Source organism: Melospiza georgiana, chromosome 18 (assembly GCF_028018845.1).
Source record: "Melospiza georgiana isolate bMelGeo1 chromosome 18, bMelGeo1.pri, whole genome shotgun sequence".
Lineage (NCBI taxonomy): Eukaryota > Metazoa > Chordata > Aves > Passeriformes > Passerellidae > Melospiza > Melospiza georgiana.
In genome coordinates, this window is record NC_080447.1 from 12,624,815 (window position 1) to 12,647,824 (window position 23,010).

Below are 23,010 nucleotides of genomic sequence, written 5' to 3' on the forward strand. Positions count from 1 at the left end.
GGAGCAGGGGGATCCCAGAGCAGGGGGATCCTGGAGCAGGGGGATCCCGGAGCAGGCAGGATCTCGGGGCAGGGGGATCCAGGAGCAGGCAGGATCCCGGAGCAGGGGGATCCCAGAGCAGGCAGGATCCCGGGGCAGGCAGGATCCTGGAACAGGGGGATCCCGGAGCAGGGGGATCCCGGAGCAGGCAGGATCCCGGAGCAGGGGGATCCCGGAGCAGGCAGGATCCCGGAGCAGGGGGATCCTGGAGCAGGCAGGATCTCGGGGCAGGGGGATCCCGGAGCAGGGGGATCCCGGAGCAGGCAGGATCCCGGAGCAGACAGGATCCCGGAGCAGGGGGATCCCGGAGCAGGCAGGATCCCGGAGCAGGGGGATCCCGGAGCAGGCAGGATCTCGGGGCAGGCAGGATCCAGGAGCAGGCAGGATCTCGGGGCAGGGGGATCCCGGAGCGGGGTCCCAGCCGCGTCCCTGCTCTGCCGCAGAGGCGACCACGGATCACTGCGGCTGCTGCAACAGAGATGCTCCGGGATAATTCAATTAAGGGACCGCCAGGAAAAGCACAAACAAAGGGAATGTGCCGGGAGGTGGGGGCTGCTGCGGGAGACGGGAGGTGGGAGGGAGCAGGACCCTGCATGGGTTCCGAGGACAACGGAGCAAAACTGGCGGCAACCCCAGCGGGGTTTGCCAGGGCAGCGATTCCATAGCTCTGGGAAGTGTTTGGGATAGGAAGGGAAGAAGTTGGTAATGGTTGTTTCTCTCTCTTGTGCCGCAAGAAGTGTGGGATGTGCTCAGCTCTATCCCTGTCTCAGTCCCATTGCCATCCCTGTCCTTGTCCCAGTCTCTGTCTCCATCCCCAACGCCATCCTCAGTCACACTCCCATCCTTATTTACATTCCTCTCCCTGTCCCTTTCCCCTCTCCCCATTCCCACTGCTGTCCCATCCTCATCCCATCTCTATCCCCATCCCTGTCCCATTTGTCCCATCCCCATTCCCTCGCTTATTTCCATCCCTGCCCCTCTCCCCTCCCCTAATCCCCATCCTTGACCCCATCTCTACCCCATTCCAATCCTTCTGTCCTGTCCCCACCCCAGCCCACAGGCTGTCCCCATTCCCTCTCCAGTTGCCCTCTCCCAGCAAGAGCTGCCAGAGGACACGGGCAGAGCCCAGCGGGGCCGCGCTTGGCAGGGGCCCAGCAGCCGCTCATTTCCCTAAAAGCTTCCCGATAAATTACTCCAGCTCTTGCTCCAGCAAAGGCACTTTGGCTCGGGCTTCACTATTGGGCAGCAGCTCCTCACCCCCACCCTGGGGACAGTGAGTCCATCCCTGCAGCATCCCTTGGGATTGGGTTCCAGCCATCCCTGTGGGAAGGAGCCACAGCCCCGTCCTGCTTTGGGGTCCTCCTCCTGCAGCCTTTTCCCATGGATGTGCCCACAGTGGCTGTGTCCCACCCCGGTGATCCATGGCATTGTCACCTCCTGCCACTGCTGTCACACACACCCTGCAATTCCCAGCCTCCTCCCCTCTGAGAGTTAGGAGCTCATGAATCCACGACATCCTGCGGGTGATGCCGGGCTCAGACTGTCGGCCTACATTCCTGCAGTTTTTGTGGGCAAAGCCCAACTTTAATGAATCCCCCCTGGCAGCCCCTCTCACCTCCCCTTGGACAGGCTGGAGCTCAGCAGGGAATGCTCCTGCTCTTGCCTTTCGGCCTTTATTGGGAATTCCTGCTTCCAGAGCAGCTCACCACCTTGGGAGCAAGGAAAAGCTGTGGCTGTCGTGTTTTACACTGGAATTTTCATTTACAGTTGGGTTCCAGAGCTTGCCCTCAGAGAACTCTATCTAATTTAAGCTGGATCTGGGGAGCCCTGAAGTTTGGAAGTGTTGGGTAAAACAAGCCCTCCTGGATCAGCTGGAAATCCCACCAGGACTGGAACACACGGAGCAGGGACAGGCCTGGGGCTGATCAAAGCACAGCTCCCATCCACACAAGGAACAGGGAAGGATTTGGATGTTGACTGGGGAAAAAATCCACGGAAGGGACTGGAGTGGGAGTTCCTTGATCTGCTGGTGCTGGTGGCCTCAGAAGGTGTCCAGGAGTGTGTCCTGGCTGCCACCAGCAGAGCAGCCACTGTCCCCCCCAGTCAGTGGAGCCCCTCAGCATTCCCCAGGACTGTTCCTCTGTGCCAGGCTGGAGCACAGGGATGCACATCCAAGCTTGGAGAGAGCAGGCCCAGATTCCACTCTGGAGCATCCCATAGCCCCTAGGGGGTCCCTACTGCCCATTTCCTTGGGGGCAGGGTTCCATTGCTCCAGGGACTCCCACCCATTCCCAAAGAGGAGCCACCTGGGTGCCCTTATTAATCCACCTGTCCTGCAGGTGGAAGTGAGGACAGGACACAGGGCTGCATCCCCCGAGCCCAATCCCTGTGCTCCTGCTCTCCAGCAAGCCCAGGGCTCCTGCCTGCAAGGATGAAAACATTCTCTAGTTGGACCTAAACTCATCCAGGCTGCAGCCAAGGCTGTTTCCAGGCTGCTGTCACATCCAGTCCCTGCTCCTGTCAGAGCCACGTCCCAGCACACGGGGCTGACGCTGCTGTGACAATTTGCCATCACATCCCTGCCCTGCTGGAGCGATCCAGGCAGGATTTGGCCACAGACAGCTGGCTCCTGCCCGTGCTCTTCATGAATCTGGACCCACCACCTCCCTGCCCAGCCAAACCTGGAATGCTCTGGCAGTGGGCACAGCCCTCCTGGACAAACCTGCTGCCAGAGCTGCCTCCTGGGATGCTGCTGGACAGGATCCCCCCTTGCCCTGGAGCTGCAGCACCCTGCTCCCTTCCTGAGACAGCCAAGGGCCTCCCTCACCCCACGCTTTACCAGCAAGGAGAGATGAATCAAAGTCTCTCTGTGGAGAAACCTTGGAATATTTTCCCTCCTTGCCCCTCACCTCCAGCACAGCAGCAGCAGGGCTGAGGGAAGCTCCCCAGGCTCTCCATTGGGAGCTCCAGCACCTGGACCCAGGCAGGTCCCACCCTGAATTTATCAGGGACAAACACGGCACCAACACCCGAGAAACGAAACATCAATTCTAAAAGCCTGGGTACTGCTCCAGCCTGGATCACAGAGCCCAGCACAGAGCCAGCAGTGATCTGAGGGGATGGATCCCACCAGGAACTGGGGAATCTCCAGCCTGGATCACAGAGCCCAGCACAGAGCCAGCAGTGATCTGAGGGGATGGATCCCACCCAGGAACTGAGGAATCTCCAGCCTGGATCACAGAGCCCAGCATGGAGCTGGAGTGAGAGCAGGCAGCAGTGATCTGAGGGGATGGATCCCACCAGGAACTGGGGAATGCCAGCTCCAGGTGACCACAGAGAGCCCCTGTGCAGGGCTGGAGCTGTGCTGAGCACAGATCCCCGTTCCAGAGCCAGGGGAGTGGCTCAGCCCACGGGAGGCTGCCGGGCCAGCAGGAACACGAACACGACACACGGAGGCTGCAACGGGCAGGAGGAGGGTTTATTGAAATAAAAACGTGTATAAATAATCCTGTCCCTTTCCCAGAGGCAGCCCCAGGCAGGCTCTGGGGTGCCTCAGCCCCACTGCAGGTTGGGGGGCACTGGCCACCCCCCGGGCGGGGGGGCCTGCAGGGATGGGGGCAGCTCCTGCACTGGTGGCCAGCCCAGAGGGTACTGGAACGGTGCTGGTTTCTCAAGAAGAGCACTGTGAGGGGAGATGGAGAGGGATGAGGTGAGAAGCAGTGTGTCTGTCTGACACCAAGGCCAGGCTGGGGCTGGGCTTCCCTGTGCCCCCTCCAGTAGCCCCCAAAGAGAAGGGGCCAGCAGAGGAGGGGTTTGGTTATCACCAAATGGGTTCATTCACCCCCCCTATCCCAAATCCAGCACCAGAACAGTTTGTGACCATTCCCAGCATATCCAGGCAGCCTAACACAGTGTGTGCCAGTGAAAACTGAGGTGGGGTCACTGAGGTGAGGGGTCTGGGCTGGGGGGAGCAGCAGAGCCCCCTGAGAGGGGCTCAGCAGGCACAGCTGCCAGGTGCAGGGAGCAGGGCTGCTCCCAGCCCCTCCATCCCCACTCCTCACACAGCTGAGCTGGGAGAACAAACAAACCCAGCAGATGTTTCTTTCCGAGCAGCCCAAATCCCAAGCCAGCTGTGCACTTCCCAAAGGACAAGGACCCCTCGGAAACGGAGGAGCTGCCAAAGCAGCGGGGTGTGTGCACCAGAGGACCCTCCAGAGGGAAGAGGCTTCTCCCTCACCCCACAGCCTGGGAATCACTCTGTCCCTGCCCCTCTCCTCAGCTTCACTGCTCGAGGCTGCTGCAAACACCACACTGGGATGAAGAATGCAGGAGCAAGAACCATCTGTCCCTTGCCTCCAGTTTGACCGGGGCATGTTTAAATTCATGGGAAACCTACCTTTTCCATTAATTCCCAAGTGCAGGAAGCTCATTTGTTCTCTCACACAAGCCCTGACAGCAACCTTGCAGCCTCTCAGGCCTCTACCTCCGATCCTGATGAATCTTTTTAATTGTTATGCCAGAAGAAATCTAATCAAACTCCTTTACATAACCCCGGGGAGAAGCAGCACCCTCCTCTCCCTGCGGGGCCGTGGCCCAGAGCCAGCTGCAGGAGTAGTTTTCCAGGAGCGTTTTCCAGGCAGCAAACACAGATCAAAGTCACTTGGCTCAAGGTTTTATCCCCTCAGGGGGGATTCTCCAGAGCCCAGGATGAGGCAGGACCATGAGGACACACACCAGCCCCTCTGGGCAGGGATATTTGGTGTCACTCCCCCCAGCACTGTGGCTCAGGCACACGGTGGATGTGGAGCACAGGGAATGCTGCAAGGCTGAGCCATCACCTAATGAGCATTTCCTGAGCAGCAGGACTGATCAATAGGCAGGATGCTGCCTGGGTACTCAATTCCCTGGGCTCTCATGAGTTACAAGTGCTCTATCAAAGGTTTACCTACAGCTGGAGCATTTTCAATGGCTGTCCCACAGGGATTCTCCAGCGGCCAGCAAGGTCAGGGATATTTCCTTTCTGAAGGTGTTAATGGGATCCCTCTCCTCTACCCACCCTTTTTCACACTCATGGAACTTGTGGCATCTCAGAAGCTTTGAGGCTTTGGATCCTTTTCTAATGGAAATCCATTCTCTACCATTTCCTTTGGAAATCAGTAAAAATCAATCCCATGAAATGTGGGGCTGAAGGGCACAAGGGGAGCACAAAGATGATTGGGAGAGGCATTGGCAAGGCTGGAGAGAGGAAGGGAAGTTCCAATAGTTGGTGCTTAATTCTGTAGCAGATGGTTTCTGAGCCTGCAGGGAGAGGGAGGCTGGAAAAAGAGCAACAATCCTGGAAATTTGTTTTGTGCATCTATGGGGGCAGCACAGACCAAGTTCTGAAGGTCTGAACATTCCTCTGGGTGTGACCAAGTAGTTTTAAAGGTCTGGAAATTCCTCTGGGAATAGTGATGGCTATCTTCTATAAGAGCTGATCTATCCCATGTTCCAGGGATTCACAGGCAGGACAAACAAAATGGGGCAAGTGAAGTGCAGGGGACAGGAATGTGGGCACCTCTGCAAGGCCAAGGGCAGATGAACTGAGGTACAGAACAATCCCAGAGCAACAAGCTCAGACAAGCACCAGGAGGAAGCTCCTGCCCAGTCCAAACACGGAGAGGACGGGAACAAACAGAGAAAGAACAGAAGAGAGATTTGGCACGTGCCCAAATGTCATCCCATTAAGCCTGCGGCACAGTCAGGTGAGCGAGGAAACAGCAGTGCCCCACTCTGAATGGATCCTGTGAGGAGGAGCCAATTCCAGCCTCCCTGCCAGGCAGGGCATGGGGGAGCTGTCAACAGATGAAAGCAGGCTCCTGACACTGAACCCCGGGCAGTAATGAGCCAGCACAGCAGCAGCTCTGTCCTTCCAGGTGTGTCTGTGAGCCCTGCACAGAGCAAGGGCAGCTCTCTGCTGTGCCTTGTTCCCAAAGTGTCCCCTGTGCAGGCATCCCTGGTGGGGCAGGCAGGGCTGCACCCACACACAGGCCCCCCATGAGTGCTGCCAGGGGTGCTGGGAGCTCTGATGCCCTGCACCCTCCTCTATCCCAGCCCTCCTGTGGGATCCCCCTTGCATCCACACCTGGATAACCCAGCACCCAGTACCTGCTGCTCTGAGCTGCACTCAGCCTCTGGGCTCTCCTGTCCAGCCAGTCCTCGATGGTGCCCGGTGGGATATCTGCTCCCTCCCTCTGCAGCTCCTTCAGCCTCTTCTCTCCTGCTTGAGAGAAAGATTGAGATCAGAGAGGGCTGGATCAGAGGGAGGGCCATGAGAGAAAGGGCCACCAGACCCCTGTCCTTTCACTCCATTAAACCTGCTGCTCATTACCCTGCAGTTTCACAGGGTGGAGAGTGTGCACCATGCCTGGGCAGCCCCTCCTCCTGTGCCCTCCTGCCATCTGATGCCTGGTGACAGCTGCAGCCAGGCAGAGCAGGGGACAAGAGCCAAACCAGCACGGTGGCAGTTTGGGCACTGAGGGGAGTCTGACATCTCCCCCCGGGGCAGATCACCCTCATCCTTTCCTGGAACAGCCTTGGCTGGCCCTGAGCTGTTTCCAGAGCTGTGTCCAGAGCTGTGTCCCTCCAAGTGGCAGCAGCAACGCTGCCACCCCTGCCCTGTTAGGTGGAAATGACAGGGACAGTGTCAGGATCGATGCAGCCTTGGCAGCCCGGGGAGTGTGAACGGTTCCTGGCAGCAGAGAGATCCCAGAGCTGCTGTCAGGGCTGCTTAAGGAGCTCCCTGCCTGATGTGTCCCCAGCCCCTGCTCAGCCCAGGCAGAGCTGTCACCAGCCCAGGGGCAGAACCAGGGCAGAGAGAACCAGGGGACAAGTTCTTGTATTTAGAACTACTGAATGGTTTGGTTGGAAGTCATCTCAAAGCTCATCCTGTCCCACCCCTGCCACAGTCAGGGACACCTTCCACTGTCCCAGACTGCTCCCAGCCCTGTCCAACCTGGCCTTGGGCACTGCCAGGGATCCAGGGGCAGCCACAGCTGCTCTGGGCACCCTCATTCCATCAGAGGGAAGGATTTCTTCCATAAATCACAGAATTACAGAATCAATCAGGTTCAAGAGAGATCATTGACTCCAACCTATACCTAACCTAAATGTCCCCTCTTTCAGTTTGAACCCATTACTCCTTGTTCTATTTCTCATGGTGGGTAGGAACGAGGAAGGAAACCAGTAAGAAACCTCTGCTGTTTACTGAATCAAGATTTCAACCCCTCCAATCACTCTGGAAGGGCTGTGTGGGCAGATGCCCACAGGCACCCTCTGGGGAGGAGGGCACAGAGCCAGCGTGGCACAAACCCACAGCTGCCCAGTTAGCAAAGCTCCCCAGTGTCCCCAGCTGCAGGAGGGAGCTGGTGCTGGCCAGGGCTAGCAGGAGTCCTGACACAGCCACACTCCTGCCAGCACATCAGGGTGAGGACACACTCCCAGTGATCCCAGCCTAGTGGGAACTTCCCACCTAACAGAAACCCAAATAGTGGTGACAATGAAAAGAAAACAGAGGCAGCTGCATGTCATTCCCTTAGCCCTGCTCATCCATCCCTCTGGGGGACCCCTGATCCCATTTAGGGATCAAGGCACCTGCAGCCATGCCCCTCAGGAGCCTGCTCCACACCCACCCACCCCCTGTCACATGCTTTAAGGAAAATATTGTACCTTTGCAGACAGAGTGTGAAATTAATAGTGCTTGGGCAGAGTGAAGGATCACTTCATCCTACTGGTGGCAACCAATTATTCATCTGCCTGTTGAATACTAAATCAGGATGGCAGGGATGTGCTACACAATGAGCAGCCAGATGGATAATTTGTCATCCAGCCTTTTCAGCTGCTGCTGCTGGCTGGGGTGACAATGTGCCCAATGCCACCACAGAAAGCCTGCTGGGGTCTGGCTGCTGCTCTGAGCCCAGTGAGGAGGTTGGGGACAGCAATGTCCCAGTCTCTCACAGCTGTTCCCAGGGATCAGAGCTACCTGGGGTCAGCTCAACCAGCTGGCCAGGTGGGGAGATGGACAGGCAAGAAGCTCAGCCTGGAGAGCTGGGCAATGCTCACACTCAGGGTTACACTCATCTGGCAACCTTGAGCACCTTATTTCCCTTTGTTCCATGTTCTTCCACCTCCTGAGCACATCCCACCTCAGCAAGGGGACAGACAAGGAGTGTCTGTGAGAAGCTTCAATGGGGCAGGGAAGAAAATCATGGAGAATCTCTCCCACATCTCTGTACCACTGTGATTTCCTCTTCATCCAGCTCCCAGCCCCAACAGAGAACAGAGCATGAACAGTCCAAGCTTTTCTGTTCAGAGCAGGGAGCTCCAAGGTACCACAGCAGGAATGGAGTAGCCACAACTCATGGTCCCAGCCAGAAAAGTTCACTGGATGCTGTGGATCCACTCTGGATTTGCACTGCCCCAGATATCCACATCAGAAAGACATCCAGCTGTCTCCCTGCTCTCACAGCTCCAGAGCTGCTGCTCCAGAGCAGCCCAAACCTCAGGCTCAGAAATGTGGCAGCAGGGACAGGCAGCTCTCCAGCTCTGCCCACCCTGATGATGTCCATGTCCCTCAGGAGCACACACATCCCATCCAGGGACCACCAAATGCACCCTGAAACTGGAAATACTCCCTGAATGCCAACAGCTATTCCAAGAAGCAGCTCTGGAAGGTCTTTACCAGCCCTTGCTCCACACACATGCCTGTGCAGCTGGGCAGATGTGAAGGTGCTTCCCCCTTCCTCCTCCTCCTCCTCCTCCTCACTGTGGTGTTTGCTTCAAGTCTGATTACAGCCAATTGAAAGAGCATCTGCAGTTGTGAAGTGCCTCTAATGATGCCAGAGCAGGGTCCACATTTATCTTCTCTCCTCATGGGTTTTATTCTCGACAAAGGCACTGCTGTGTGAGATGGAACCTGCCAATATCTGCTGGGGGTCACCCAGCAAGGCAATGCACAGGGAATCCCTCAGCTCCCACCAGCAAAGAGATGCACATGAAATCCCTCAGCTGCCTCCCTGGTGGATGATGTGGAAGCCCAGCTCCTCCAGAGCACAAGACCAGCACCAGAGCAGGCTGAGATGAGGCTGAGGAGCCCCTGCTATCAGAGCAGCCAAACCAGTGACAGCCCTGCAGCCCAGGGTGAGCACTCCTGCTCCCTGCCCAGTTAAACCAGTGAACTCCAGCCACCCCAGCAGGGCCCTCAGACCCCTGCAACCTCATGGACACCCTGCAAACCCTCCCCAGCTGTGCCCTCCTCTGGTTAGAGCCACCAGAGCCCAGGCAGGTCGATCCTGCCTGCACCAGGGACACGGATTAGCGGGGAGCCAATAACTCTGAGCAAGGAGATGGCAATTTGACAGTGACTTTTCCTGACATGACTGTACTTAAAATGACAGCCTGCAAGTGTCTGGCTGATGAATGATGCAGCAGATGCAGAAGGCTAATGCTTTGATGGGGGAACAGCTGGGAATATGAGCTCCCTCCCTGCTGAAGGTGTAAACTGTTGCTTCTTGATGAGGATATTCTACAGGGTGCAGAGATGCTGATGCCAAAGTAGGCCAGGCTCCAAGCTGTTCTAGAACATGGAATCATCCAGAAATTTTCCTGCTTAACCCACAAAACTTACACAAACTACAGGGTGAACTCCCAGCATTAAAAGGGCCAAATGTTAAGGATAATGTCACGTTTCCTTTGGCTGTGATAAAAATACTTCATTATCAAGGTGAGTTCACGGACACAGAGCCACCAATGCCAAATACTCACAGGGACTCAGGGACAGGTTCAATATCTACATGATAAAAAAAGTGTCATCACGGTTCAGATGGGTTAAAAAAAAGTCAGACAAGGCTTTGCCTGCACCAGAGCTGAGGAAAGGGGGTTAAGCAGCACTGTGGGCCCACCAGGAAAGCATCCCCCACCAGCCTGGCCACCCCCAGCATGGTCCCCCCAGGCTTGGGAAAGCTCTGGAGCTTCCAGCCTCTCAGCTCATCTCAAATCCTTGATAACCTTTGGCTCCAAAGCTGCCAAAATCTCCCAGCTGGGTCAGTGAGAGGCAGCCTGGTCCAGATTGCTCCAATCCTGCTGGCTCATGGCTCAGAGATGCTGAGTGGGAATGCATGTGGGATATTACTGATGGAGGATCCTGTGTGAATTACACACCCTGCCACTACAAGCTTGCCCTCAACTCTGCCCTCCTCACCCAGCACCTGAGACAAGGGTGCTTTGGCAGCTGGAGGAGGGCTGGGATGTCCTCATGACAGTGTCTGCTCCTTCCATCCTGTCTGTTACAGGCTGTCCCTCTCCTCCACCAAACCCTGCTGAGCCTTTCCCTACCCCAAATCCCTCCAAACGGTCTGATCAGAGCTGTGTGATGGAGGAAACCTCACCATGAGAGAGGTGAGCAGGACTGAACTCTTCAACCAAGCACCCCTGTCCCCTGGCCATCGCTCCTTCAGGGCTAATTGGTAAATTAAATGTTTGACTCAGGAGCACAAATGCAAGGTTTCCCAGTAATCTCCCTGGAATTGGCTCTCAGCAGCCAATCCTGCACTCACACCGACCCATTTGACACAAGTCAATACTCAATAACAAGTGTAATTGGCAAGGAAAGCTGCCCGAGCGCCGAGGAGCTGCCAGCCCTCCCTGCTCTGCTCCAGAGAGCTCCCAGTGCTCCTGCAGAGCAACCAGCGCCTGGAAATGCCAGAGGTGCCTGTGCTGCCACTCTGGGCACCCTGGGGAGCCCAGCAGAGGGGGTCAGGCACAGGCTCTGGCTGGATGATGGCTGTGGGAACGGCTGGAGCACTCCCTCCCCACCGTGGCTTTACTGACTGCCAGCAGCGCTCAGAGATTGAGTCAGAGTCACCTCGGGGGCTCTGCCTGACTCAGCACAACCTGGAACAGCTCTGTGTGCCTGCCTGCCTCCCCCTGAGCTCTCCTTCCCTAATCGGGGTCCCTGGGAGGGCCAGGAGAGGCTCTGCCCCACACACACCCCCCTGTCACATCCCACACTTCCAACACCTCAGCCTGGCTCTGCCAGACTCCAGGCAAAACAACAGCTGGCTGCAGAGAGGGTGTGGGCACGGGAGCTGCTGCAAGCTGGGCTGCACTGGCACACCAGCCTGGGGAAGGAATCCTCCTCTGCTCCACACTGCCAGACCAGATCTGGGTGCTGCACCCACTGCTGGGCCCCCCACTACTGAGACAATGGGCACAACCCAAAATATGGGAATTTCTTCCAGGAATTTCTATTGAAATACTTTAAAAATTCCACATTTTTATTATAAATCTAGTCAAACGCTGGATCAGGTCATCCACAGAGTCTCCAGCCTTGAGATATTTGAAACACACTGGATGTAGCCCTGAGCACCCAGCTTGAGCATAGGAGCTGCTGCAAGCTGGGCTGCACTGGGACACCAGACTGGGGAAGGAATCCTCCTCTGCTCCACACTGTCAGGCCACATCTGGGTGCTGCACCCACTGCTGGGCTCCCCACTACTGAGACAATGGGCACAACCCAAAATATGGGAATTTTCATCAGGAATTTCTATTGAAATATTTTAAAAATTACACTTTTTTATGAACCTAGTCAAACGCTGGATGAGGTCACCCACAGAGTCCCCAACTTTCAGATATTTGAAACACACTGGATGTAGCCCTGAGCACCCTGCTTGAGTTCACCCTGCTTGCAGCATGGTGAGGGTTAGATGATCTCCAGTGGGGATTTCAACCATTCCACAAGTTCTCACCAACACCTCACTCACACTCCCTGAAGTGTCCAAGGCCAGGCTGGATGGGGCTTGCAGTAACCTGGTCTAGGGGAAGGTGTCCCTGCCCATGACAGGGGTGGAGTGAGATGAGCTCCAAGATCCCTTCCCACCCAGCCCAGTCTGTGATTCTGTGATTTTCTTTACCCACTAAAGTAATGACTCCAGTGAAGAAAACAGAGCTACCACCTCTTTCCCCTAAAAGAAAAGAAGCTCCAAGAATGGTAGTCCCAGAATGAGAGAGTTCAGAAGTGCTCTGCAGGCTCCCAGCAGGGAGCAGCTGCCATCCACCCTCTGCCCACACTTCACTTCCCTCCAAAGCCACCCAAGCAGAGGCTGTTTCTGGATCCAGGACCCCTTTCACAGGACAGCTCTTCCCACCAGCTCTTCCCACGGGTGGCAGCAGCAGCTCCCTGGTAATAGCAGCAAGGTGGGGGGAAATCAAATCCATAAATTTAAGGGGATGTGATGTACCAGTGCCCTCTGCTGCTGACAGTTTTTATTCCCTGACTGAACAAAACCCCGAGGGCTCAGGAAGGCCACTCCAAACTCTTGCTGCCAAGTGGTAGCAGCACTGCTCAGCTCCAGGTTTGTGTCTGTGCCAGCAGCTTGAGAGCAGGGAGCATATGACAAACTGCAGCACTTCCAGGCTCACACAGCACTGGGAAGCAGGAGGGATTGGCTGGCTCTGTGCAGGCAGCAAGGGATGACAGCCTGCACAAGCCCTCACATCCCCTGCAGCAACTCCCCCTGCAAGGAGACCCTCAGGCATTGCCTTGCTGGAGGACTCACCTTGAACCTGGGCACTCAGCTTCTCCAGGTCCTGCTCTGTCATGTGGGAAAATCTGCAGTTGGACCCAAAATCACACTGTCCTGGAATGAAATAGTGAGAGTTGAAAATTCAGTTTCAAAATTCTCTAGATTGGATATTAGGAAATATTTCTTCACAGAATGGGTTGTAAAGCATTGGAATGGGCTGCCCAAGTCACCATCCCTGGAAGTGCTCAAAAAAGTCTGTGGATGTGACACCTGGGGACATGGTTTAATGATGAACATGGTGATGCTGTACTGACATTTGGACTCAGTGATCTTAAAGGTCTTTTCCAACTTTAATAATTCCAGGAAGAGCCAGAGTCCCATGAGAACCACCCAGAGGAGGTTCTTGTGCAAGCAAAGCCAGGCTCCATCACACCTGGATGCCAGACACAGGCCCAAGCCCCTCCCTCCAGCCCTGGGCTGGCTCTGCAAGGAGCTGCTCGAGCCCAGGCACTTCTTTCCACCTCAGAACTCCTCACCTGTTTGCAGAAACTTCCGACAAGGTTTCTTGGTTTGCTCCTCCTGCAGGATGGCAGCAGCATCTGGGGAGACAAGGGATGAACCCAGGTAAAGATCCTTGGCACAGAAAATCCCATCCTGTCCAGTCCCAAACTGGTCAGGGAGCACAAGGAAGCAGAGGGACACCCAGGCAATGGTTTCACAGCCAGTTTAGCCCATTCCCACTGCACTCCTCAGGCTGGCACCAACACACCTGGAACTGTGTGCTGAGACAAGTCAGAGCCACACACGAGGCTTTCACCTCTGAGACTGCCTGATCCAGCAGCATCACACGCTCAAATTGCTGGCACACAGAGTGTTAAACCATCAGTGCTGATTTATTTTCTCTTCCTCATCCTCCCCATCCATCCCAGGCAGGCAGTGGCAGAAGCTGGGAGCACCCACCTCGGAATAAGTCGTACCAGACTCTCTTGGCCCGCAGATGCTGCACTCCATTGAGGTGTTTCTTCCTGTTGTGCAGGTTGTCCTGGAAGGACCTGTCACAGTAGTCACAGAAGTACCTTTTGCCCATCTCTCTCCTGGCAAAACAGCATCAGCAAGTCCTGGGGTCACCAGGCAGCTCCTGGGCGTCCAGCCATGGGAATGGAGGATCCAGGATTTACAGTGCCTGCTTCCAAAGGAGAACTCAAATCACTCAGGGCTGGCAGGCAGAGAAAGAGGTGAGACCCAACAGTTTGTACCCTTGTCCATCACAGCCTGCTGGGGCAGGATCTGCTGCCTGTACATGGGAGAAAAGGCCTGATCTGCATTTATCTCTGTCACCCAAAGCAACAACAGCTCTGCTGGAAGGATTTCCTTCCCCGAGCTCAGAGCACAGGAAACAGAGCCACAGGCTGCAGGGAAGGTGCAGCACAAAGCACCCAAGGTGCAGCACAAACCCTCCAAGGTGCACACAAACCCTCCAAGGTGCACACAAACCCTCCAAGGTGCAGCACAAACCACCCAAGGGGCAGCACAAACCCTCCAAGGTGCACACAAAGCACCCAAGGTGCAGCACAAACCCTCCAAGGTGCACACAAGCCCTCCAAGGTGCACACAAACCCTCCAAGGTGCAGCACAAACCACCCAAGGGGCAGCACAAACCACCCAAGGGGCAGCACAAACCCTCCAAGGTGCACACAAAGCACCCAAGGTGCAGCACAAACCACCCAAGGTGCACACAAAGCACCCAAGGTGCAGCACAAACCACCCAAGGTGCAACACAAACCACCCAAGGTGCAACACAAAGCACCCAAGGTGCAGCACAAACCCTCCAAGGTGCAGCACAAACCACCCAAGGTGCAGCACAAACCAGCCAAGGTGCAGCACAAACCCTCCAAGGTGCAGCACAAACCCTCCAAGGTGCAGCACAAAGCACCCAAGGTGCAGCACAAACCACCCAAGGTGCACACAGGAGGAGCTGGAGGTCCTGGGGACCTTTGACCACAACCTCCACAAGCTGATACAAAAGAGAAAGGAAACTCCCCAGTGTCCACCTCTGGAAGGTAAGGAAGAAACTCAGTGAAGCTCATTTTGTCCACCTGTTTTTTCTATGGATTGTTCTCCTCATCCTCCCCAGCCTATGGGCACCAAGGTGTGCCTGCTCTGAGTACAGCACTAAGATCACAACAGAATTTGGGAGCTCCCACCTGTGCTGGGCCTGCCACTGTCAGTGCAGGTGAGATCAGCTTGTGTTTTATCCTTCAGGCACCTGTCCCCATCAGATGTCCCTGCTGGAGGTGCAACAAACACCCTGCAGGAGCTGCAAGCTCTCTCCTGAGGGATACAGAGGTACCTGGTGAATGGCAAAGATGGATGGGCTGGGAGATAAACTCCTAAAGCAATTCTCCACGTTTTGACACTTTGACAGCTGAATGCATTTAAAAAGTGGCACAGAGACCAGCAAAGAAATAAAGATTTCATAAATAAAATGGCTCCAGAATCAATCACAGCCCCCTGGCTGACTCCCCTGGCTCAGGATGAAGAGCAGAGCACCAGGAAACCCCTCAGAGCCCGGTGTGCCCAGCTCAGGCAGGGCTGCCAAGCCTCCTGCCAGACATCCATCCCAGCAGGAGCACAGCACCACATCCCCCTCCCTCCCCTGCTCCCAGGAACTGCTGCTTCAAAATCAAACCCCTGCAAATCTCTGAGCCCTCACACCACAAGTTAAAGCAAAGCTGCATTCCACGGGAAAACCTTCTGAGATTTTTAATATTGGATTGAAAACCTCCACACTGAAGGTAAAATGTTCAGATATTCCAAGTGAACTGGAATCCCTTTGAGGTTCCTTCCTTGGGACCCCAAATCCCCCATGCCCTGGGCTGATCCTGACCCAGCTCTGCAGGGCTTGAGGTCTGAAATCTTCTCCTCCAGCCCAAGAATCCAAACCCAAGCACTGCTTAATGAGCACGGAGCCACAAATTCCCTCATCCTCTGCATCCTTGAGTTTTGCAGGTTTGCATCCCTGAGCTGTGCAGGTTTGCAGCACTGTGGTGAAGCTGCTGGAATTCAGGGGGAACAAAGCTTTTAAACACTGAAAAATCCCTGTTCCACATGCTATTCCACAGTCTCCCAAAGTTCCTGGTGACACAGAAATCTCCCTGTCTCAGCTGCTGGCTCCTGCACTCCATCTCTGCAGAAGAGAATGCTGCAGACAGGGAAAACAAATGAGATTCTGCAGTGGTCCCACACAAGTTTGCAGAGATCTCCCAGGGAATTCTGCCTGCGGAAGCCCAGCAGCAGCCAGCCTTTGAAATCGTATTTCAAACTTTCCCTTTCATCACTCCAACAGCAATAATTGCAGGAGCTCCTTCCCCCTCCTCCCCCAACAACCAGGGCAGAAAGCTCCTGCAGACTCCAGATCCCACATCCCACAGCTGCCTGCTCCCAAATTCTCCCAAATTCTCCGAGCAATTCCCATTGCAGGGGACGGAGGGATTGTAAAAAGCAATTAGAGAGGTATCAGATCCTCCCTGAGACTTTCCCCCTCAGTGATTACACCCAACACTCATCCCCATCTTTTCAAGGATTCCACTGCATGGATGCCAACTCTCTGCAACAGCAGCACTTCCCAGCACTCTGTGAGTCCAGAGGAGTCAGAAGCTGCTTCTGAGCAGCACCAGCCTATTTCCATCTCCCCAAACGGCTCCGGCAGTAAACAAAGAGCATTATTCAGCTGAAAACAGAGATGGCTCCTAATTAAATCCATCTCAGTCATTATGGAATAAAGTAAATGTAGCTGTTCTACAAAGAGCTGCCTCAGCCTGGCCGTTTCCACTCAGCATCTCCAGCCCCTGATTTGCAACTGAATCAGGGCACTCAGACCTGGGCCCACCGCAGCCATAAATGCTTCCAGCCAGGCTTTGTGCCAGCTTAAAAGTCTTCCTGAATAAATGCAAATTAAAATTAAAAAAAAAAAAAAAAAAAAACAAACTCCAACAACCCAGGGCTTTATGTTTGTTGTATGAAAGTGTAACAGCAGTGCTGTGCTGTGTCTGCTGGGTGAGCAACACCCTGGTGCGAGGCACCTCGAAGGTGACAGAGAGGGGTTTGGGACAACTCTAGCTGAGACATCCTGGGCACCATCCCCATGCCACATTTTGTGGGATCTCAGCACCTCAGGATGAGGGTGCAGAGTGACCAAGAACACCCTTGGGGGGCTCGGGAGTCCTGGAATGTTGCCAGAAGTGTCTGGTGGCAGGACTTTGATCCTACACAGGAGATGACACCTGTATGAGGACTGGGAGGATTTCACTGGGTGAATGGTGAAGGGATAAGTTAATTAAGGTGTAGAACACAGGGTTTAGGATTTCTGTACAGGGGGGTCTAAAGAAGTAAGATGGAGGAATTGGGGTGTGTCCTGTCCTTCTTCTTCTTCTTCTTGGCCTCCATCTTCTGTGGTGATGGTGGCACTTTGGGATTGGTCTTTACTAGAAGTGCACTGGTTAATAAGAATAGAAGGTATTGGGGAAAAATCATAAATATTGTACACGTAACTTTAGGTATAAAGATAAGTGACCGCCCCGGAGGCTCGGGAGTGTGCCCATGGCTGACATGCTGAGCAGACCTCTGTTGGGCTGAAAGAAAATCTTTTAGATAAACAATTAATAAACACTGAGACCGAAACAAGATCAGAAGTCTCTCCTCGTCCTTTGAAGCGCCGGGCTGCCCAAGGTCACTCTGGGCCTTTCCAGGCCACCTAAACAGCCGAGAAACCGAGCAAGTGGCATCCCTGAGCTATCCCCGGACATAAAACAGCCGGGAAGAGAAACCGACAACCAGCAAACATAAATCAACCATAAAACAGAAGAGAAAAGAGAAAAATGAAACTCCGACAACATTTCCCTGCTCCGGCTGCCGCCAGAGCTCTCCACGGTGCTCTGTGTCAGCCGCAGATTGTATCTCTGCCCCTGGGGGCGTCTCCCCGGGCAGAGGCAGGAAGGTGTTGTGGTGTGCTGTGATGTCCCATTTTGGCCTTCCAGGTCACTTCCCCAGGTGTGCCTGTACCTCTTCCCCCTTGCCCCCATGCTGAGTGAGTCCTGTCAATCAGGCTGAACATTCCAGCAAGGCGTCGTGTGCTTGGTCAAGTTCAAAGGATGCCCCTATGCCCAGAGGTCATTGGCCTGTCTGGGTGTCACCTTCCCCTGAGACCCTGCCCCTCTCACCTGGTTGGTGGCTCACCTGTACCTCCCCTCCCCCTGTCCCTGAGCTTAAAAAGGTGATCAGACCATGCGGCCGGGATTCTGTTGGAGCAGTTGCTCACGTTCAGACCTCTGTAACCATGGAATAAACCTCTGGACATTAAACCCTCCAGCAGAATCCATCATTTTTCTCTTCACCATTGCCTGAAGCCATTCCTCCTGAGGTAAACGGGGTTCCTAACAAGCCTGGACTTGTTCAGTGCCCAGCTGCAATCTCCAGCAAGCCAAGGTATCTCTGGGGTGATACACCACAGTTGCTGCCTTTGGCCCAGCAGCGAGGGTCAGACTGGCCCAGGCACAATCTAACTGGGAATATTGGGGGAAGGTGGCCGGGAAGGGGCACAGACTCCTCGCTGTCCGTGTCTCCACAGCGGCCCCGGAGCTGCTGCCGGGCCCTGACCTCAATTTCTGCCGTCCCACAGCCTGGGCTCGGGGCCATTGCAGCCACTTCGGACACCCAGGCAGATGTGAGTTAATTAAATCCAAGTGTCAGCCCGCTGATACTCAGCTGCCAATTTAAATGGGCTCAGATCTGCAGGGAGAGCTGGGATGGCAGCAGAGTGTGCCAGCACCTTCCCAATGGCAGAGGCACAGATGCTGCTTTCCATTCCACCCAGAGGAATCATGGAATCATGGAATGGTTGGGTTGGAGGGACATTAAAGCCCACCCAGTGCCACCCCTGCCATGGCAGGGACACCTCCCACTGTCCCAGGCTGCTCCCAGCCCCAGTGTCCAGCCTGGCCTTGGGCACTGCCAGGGATCCAGGATGGGCACCCTGTGCCAGGGCCTGCCCACCCTGCCAGGGAACAATTCCCAATTCCCAATATCCCATCCACCCCTGCCCTCTGGCACTGGGAGCCATTCCCTGTGTGCTGTCAGAGAATCTTGGAATGGTTGGGTTGGAAGGGACCTTAAAGCTCATCTCATCCCAGTCCCTGCCACAGGTGGGGACAGCTTCCACTGGGAATCCAGAGCTTGATTTGGGATCAACACCAATCCCACCACACACAAACCATCCTGGTGGCAGCAATTAATGGGCAGCTGGGGGATTTGTGTTAGATAATCCAGAGCAGTTACATTTGAAAAATAAAAATTAGGTTTTTCTGAGCTCTGCTCTGTGGTGACCAGGGTCAGAACCCAGGGAATGGCTGGAGCTGGGCCAGGGCAGCTCAGGCTGAGCTCAGGGCAAGGCTCTTCCCCCAGAGGGTGCTGGCACTGCCCAGGCTGCCCAGGGAATGGGCACGGCCCCGAGGCTGCCAGAGCTCCAGGAGCCTTTGGGCAGCACTGCCAGGGATGGACAGGGTGGGGTTGTTGGGGGTCTGGGCTGGATGATCCTGTGGGTCCCTTCCAGCTCAGGATATTCTGGGGTTCCAAAGGGATAACACAGCACAGGAATGTGCCAGGCACCTTCCAGGCGTCCAGAACAAGCAGAGGTCTTGTCTTAACCCAGAAAAATCCCACATGTCCCCACAGTCATTGCATGAGGGAAAAAAAATATTAATAAATCAGGAGACATTCCTCTGCAGCCAGACCTTGTGCTACTTCTGAGGGGGTGGGACAAAACAACAGAGCAATAACAGTCACTTGAGGGTCTGCTCTGGAACTTCATGGATACTTGTTTAGCAACAGCCCTGTGGGGAAACAGCCTCAGTGTAAGGATTCCCCTGTCCTGCCCTGTGTGTTCTGCCTTCCTAAATCCAAATTTACCTCTGGCCCTGGCACAGGGTGCCCAGGATGCCCCTGGATCCCTGGCAGTGCCCAAGGCCAGGTTGGACACTGGGGCTGGGAGCAGCCTGGGACAGTGGGAGGTGTCCCTGCCATGGCAGGGGTGGCACTGGATGGGCTTCAGGTCCCTTCCAACCCAACCATTCCACGATTCATGAGCCCCATAACCCTCTCCCACTCCCCCGACACTGACACCAATCCCCTTTTGCAACCCCAAACTGCAGAAAACACCCCAAAAACCACCCCAAATCGCGTCCCACCCACCTTCCGGGGGTCAGCTGAGGGCAGTGACCGCATCCTCCTTCCTGTCCCCGTCACCCTTGGCCGGACACCCAGGCAGGGCAGGGCAGGCCCGGGGTGTCTCTGCCCCCTCTGCCCCCTCAGCCCTCCCGCCCCGCCGCCCCCCGGCCCCAGCCCCGGCCGGGCCGGTTTCACCGCACAGCCCCGGGGCTGCCCAGCGGAGGCCGCTGAGGACAAGGCGGGAGGGACGGGACGAGCGGAGCCTCACCGGGACCCCTCACAGGGCCGCCCGGTACCCCCGCCACACTCACCTCTGGCCAGGCCCGCGCAGCGCTGCCTACAACTCCCACAATACCTTACGGCAACAGCGCATGCGCAGGTCACAAACGGCACAAAGCGCAGCCTACAACTCCCAGCATGCCCCAAGGGCACGCGCACTCCATATAAATAACGGAGCACCGCCTACATCCCCCAGCAGCCCTGGCGGCGCGGCGCAGGCGCAGAGCACGCGGTCAAGATGGTGCTGCTGCGGCGGGTGTACGAGTCGCTGTTCCGCCGCAGCTCCACGTTCGCGCTGTCCATCGTGCTGGGCGCGGTGCTCTTCGAGCGCGCCTTCGACCAGGGCGCGGACGCGCTCTTCGAGCACCTCAACGAAGGGGTAAGGGCTGGGTAAGGCCCGGCCGGGGCCGCCCGGGCGCGGGCCCAGCGCTGAAGGTCAGGCCGGTCCCGCTGGGCCCCGCCCCGGCAGCCCCGGGCCCGCGGCTCGGCCTCAGGGCTCGCTGAGGGGCAGCGCGGCTCGGCCGCCCCCGAGGGGCTCCGCGGCTGTCGTGGCGCTCGGCGGGCCGGGCTTGGGGTGTCCTTGGGCTTCTCTGGCCGCTGGGAAGGGCCGTGCCAGGCAGGGGGAGCGGGAGGAGGATAAGGAACTGCTTTGTGCTCTGCAGGCCCCGGCTTGGCTCATCTGACCGCGGCACAGGAGGGGGATAAGGGCTGGTGGCCTCGGGTGTCCCCAGCGTGAACCTCGGGGGTCAAGGCGTCCTTAGGTTCCTAAGTACAGCAGTGACGGGATAATGACTGCGGGATAGCGAGGCAGGCTTGGGGAGACCTCGGAGTCCCCTCAGGGCATACAGAGGCTCCAGGAGATGAGAAAAAGATTTTGGACAAGAACCTGAAGTGACAGGAAAAGCGGGAATGGCTCCCACTGCCAGAGGGCAGGGATGGATGGGATATTGGGAATTGTTCCCTGGCAGGGTGGGCAGGCCCTGGCACAGGGTGCCCATCCTGGATCCCTGGCAGTGCCCAAGGCCAGGCTGGACACTGGGGCTGGGACACCCTGGGACAGTGGGAGGTGTCCCTGCCATGGCAGGGGTGGCACTGGATGGGCTTTAGGATCCATTCCAACCCATTCCATGATTGTTCTGTGCACCCCTTATGTGCAGGAGCAGAACTGCCCTCTCCAGTGTGGGTGGGAGTTCAAGGCAGTGTCTCTGGGCCACTAATCCAGAGCAGAACAGGGGAAGGGGAATCTCTGCACTTTCTCCCTGTCCACATTAGAAGCCAGCAGTCCCCATGTGTATCTGTGTCCCCCAGATCCAGTACAGGACTCCATCCTCACCTCCCCAGTAGGATAATTTGCATTTTGGATTCTGTTATCCAAACCCCACTATAAGCTGCCTCAGACATCTTGATTTTTTTCCCCCTGCTTGTTTTGCATGCAGAAACTGTGGAAGCACATCAAGCACAAGTATGAGAACTGAGCAGCTCAGCAGCAGGAGCCAGCCTGGGGTGGTAACAGGCACTGCAGGGATGGATTCAGCCTCCTGAAACTGGGCATGGATTCCTGATGGAACAACCCCGAGCCACCAACTGATACCATGTGAAGCCAGATGGACTCAAGGAGTTCTGCTGCTGTACTCCCCTTACTGTGTTCAAATAAAACTCCTGGTCCTCTCTTGTGTCTGTGTGTTCACCTCACTCATCCTTTGCCCCCTCTGTGCCTCCTCCTTCTCTGGGAGGTGGAGAATCTTTAAAACCAGCGCTGTGTGCCTGAGTTCTGAGGCACTGTCAGGAATCACAGCATCTTAAAATGGGTTTGAAAGCATTTAGGTGAGGTTCATGACAACCCTTGTCTGCTTCTCCTGGTCTGTGCACAGAAAAGGGGCTCAGAATCACTCCCAGCACCTTTTGTAGCTCAGCTCTGGTGGAATTCCTGCCCTGGGGCCTTTCAGCCCTGCCCTAGCAGGAGTGTGCTGAGGGGGGCTCAGCTGCAGCTTGCAGAGGTGCTGTGGATCCTTCCCTGGTGATCCCTGCACCACCTGGCTCCTGCCATGGCTGCAGGAGCAAAGTGCTGCCAGGTTTGTGTCACAGCTGCCTCCATCCCCAGTGCCCCAAGGGAAGGGAGAGGGATCACTCAGCTCCCCCAGGGGCTGGCTCAGGAGTCATGGAATGGTTTGGATGGGAAGGGACCTCAAAGATTGTCCAGTTCCTCCTCCCTGTGAGCCCAGCCCTGCCTGGCCCTGTCAAACACTTCTTTCCACGTGGGAAGGGGATTTGGGCACTTCCTGGGGTAATGACTGAGTTAATTCCTGAGCTCTCAGGTGGCTGCAGGGAGATGTGGCTGAGTGACTCCTCCTGGTCCCACTTTCCCAGCCCAGCAGCCCCAGCTCCCCCTCCTCAGTCCATTTTCACCAGTCAGGAGCAATTCCAGCCCAGCAGAGGCAGTGCTCACAATCAGTGCCCACGGCAGCTTTGTTGGGTTTGCAAACGAGCACCAGGGGGGTAAAACGTTTACTCTGAGACCACAACGAGCACTTAAACACTTGTGCTTGTTTTTGGAGCCAAACCCAACTGCAGCTGTCCCAGTCCCAGCTGTGCTTTATGGAGATGGTTGAGAGAAAGGTTTAAACCTTCCTAGGACAGCCCCATCTGAGTGAGTGCCAGCTCCCTGAGCTCTGCTGCTGCTCCACACCACGCTGAGCAGCTCAGAGAGAGTTGCAGGCTCAGAGCAGCTGAACCAAAGCTGAATACAGGATGAGGGGACAGCACTGCAGTGGGCAGCAGGGAGGAGCTGAAGCCATCGGTGCAGAGCAGGAGCTGCAGGAGAGCAGCATTAGCCCAGCAGGGGATGATCCTGGACACAGCATTTGGGGATTCTGGTATATCTATTCCTTTTTCCATGCCTGGCATTGGGAGG

General features: G+C 55.9%; 2 protein-coding genes across 4 annotated transcripts; one reads left to right on the forward strand and one right to left on the reverse strand.

The window, feature by feature from the left end:
* Positions 1 to 3,503: 3,503 nt before the first annotated feature.
* ZMAT5 (zinc finger matrin-type 5) lies at positions 3,504 to 20,196 on the reverse strand. Of its 3 annotated transcripts, none has more exons than XM_058037006.1 (6): positions 20,132 to 20,196; positions 13,560 to 13,782; positions 13,136 to 13,198; positions 12,633 to 12,713; positions 6,187 to 6,298; positions 3,504 to 3,721 (listed from the first exon to the last, which is right to left on the reverse strand). In XM_058037006.1, the coding sequence occupies exons 2-6, from the start codon at positions 13,684 to 13,686 to the stop codon at positions 3,592 to 3,594; spliced, it is 513 nt and encodes a 170-aa protein (XP_057892989.1). In that variant the 5' UTR covers positions 13,687 to 13,782; positions 20,132 to 20,196; the 3' UTR covers positions 3,504 to 3,591. The 3 variants fall into 3 exon arrangements, with proteins under 3 accessions (XP_057892989.1, XP_057892988.1, XP_057892990.1); XM_058037005.1 differs by having other exon boundaries at positions 13,560 to 13,785; positions 20,132 to 20,191; XM_058037007.1 differs by lacking the exon at positions 20,132 to 20,196 and adding an exon at positions 19,845 to 19,922.
* A 102-nt stretch (positions 20,197 to 20,298) lies between these two features.
* LOC131091026 (cytochrome b-c1 complex subunit 9) lies at positions 20,299 to 21,774 on the forward strand. The gene is made up of 2 exons (XM_058036813.1): positions 20,299 to 20,478; positions 21,536 to 21,774. Exons 1-2 carry the CDS (start codon positions 20,338 to 20,340, stop codon positions 21,572 to 21,574), a joined length of 180 nt encoding a protein of 59 aa, XP_057892796.1. The 5' UTR covers positions 20,299 to 20,337; the 3' UTR covers positions 21,575 to 21,774.
* The last annotated feature ends 1,236 nt before the right edge of the window (positions 21,775 to 23,010 follow it).

Coding starts and splice junctions, on each gene's coding strand:
- ZMAT5 (XM_058037006.1), bottom strand. CDS start 13,686: ATGGGCAAAAGGTACTTCTGTGACTACTGTGACAGGTCCTTCCAGGAC. Junction 13,199..13,559: donor CTGGTACGACTTATTCCGAG/GTGGGTGCTCCC, acceptor TTGTCTCCCCAG/ATGCTGCTGCCATCCTGCAG. Junction 12,714..13,135: donor TCGGAAGTTTCTGCAAACAG/GTGAGGAGTTCT, acceptor ATTTCATTCCAG/GACAGTGTGATTTTGGGTCC.
- LOC131091026 (XM_058036813.1), top strand. CDS start 20,338: ATGGTGCTGCTGCGGCGGGTGTACGAGTCGCTGTTCCGCCGCAGCTCC. Junction 20,479..21,535: donor TCGAGCACCTCAACGAAGGG/GTAAGGGCTGGG, acceptor TTTTGCATGCAG/AAACTGTGGAAGCACATCAA.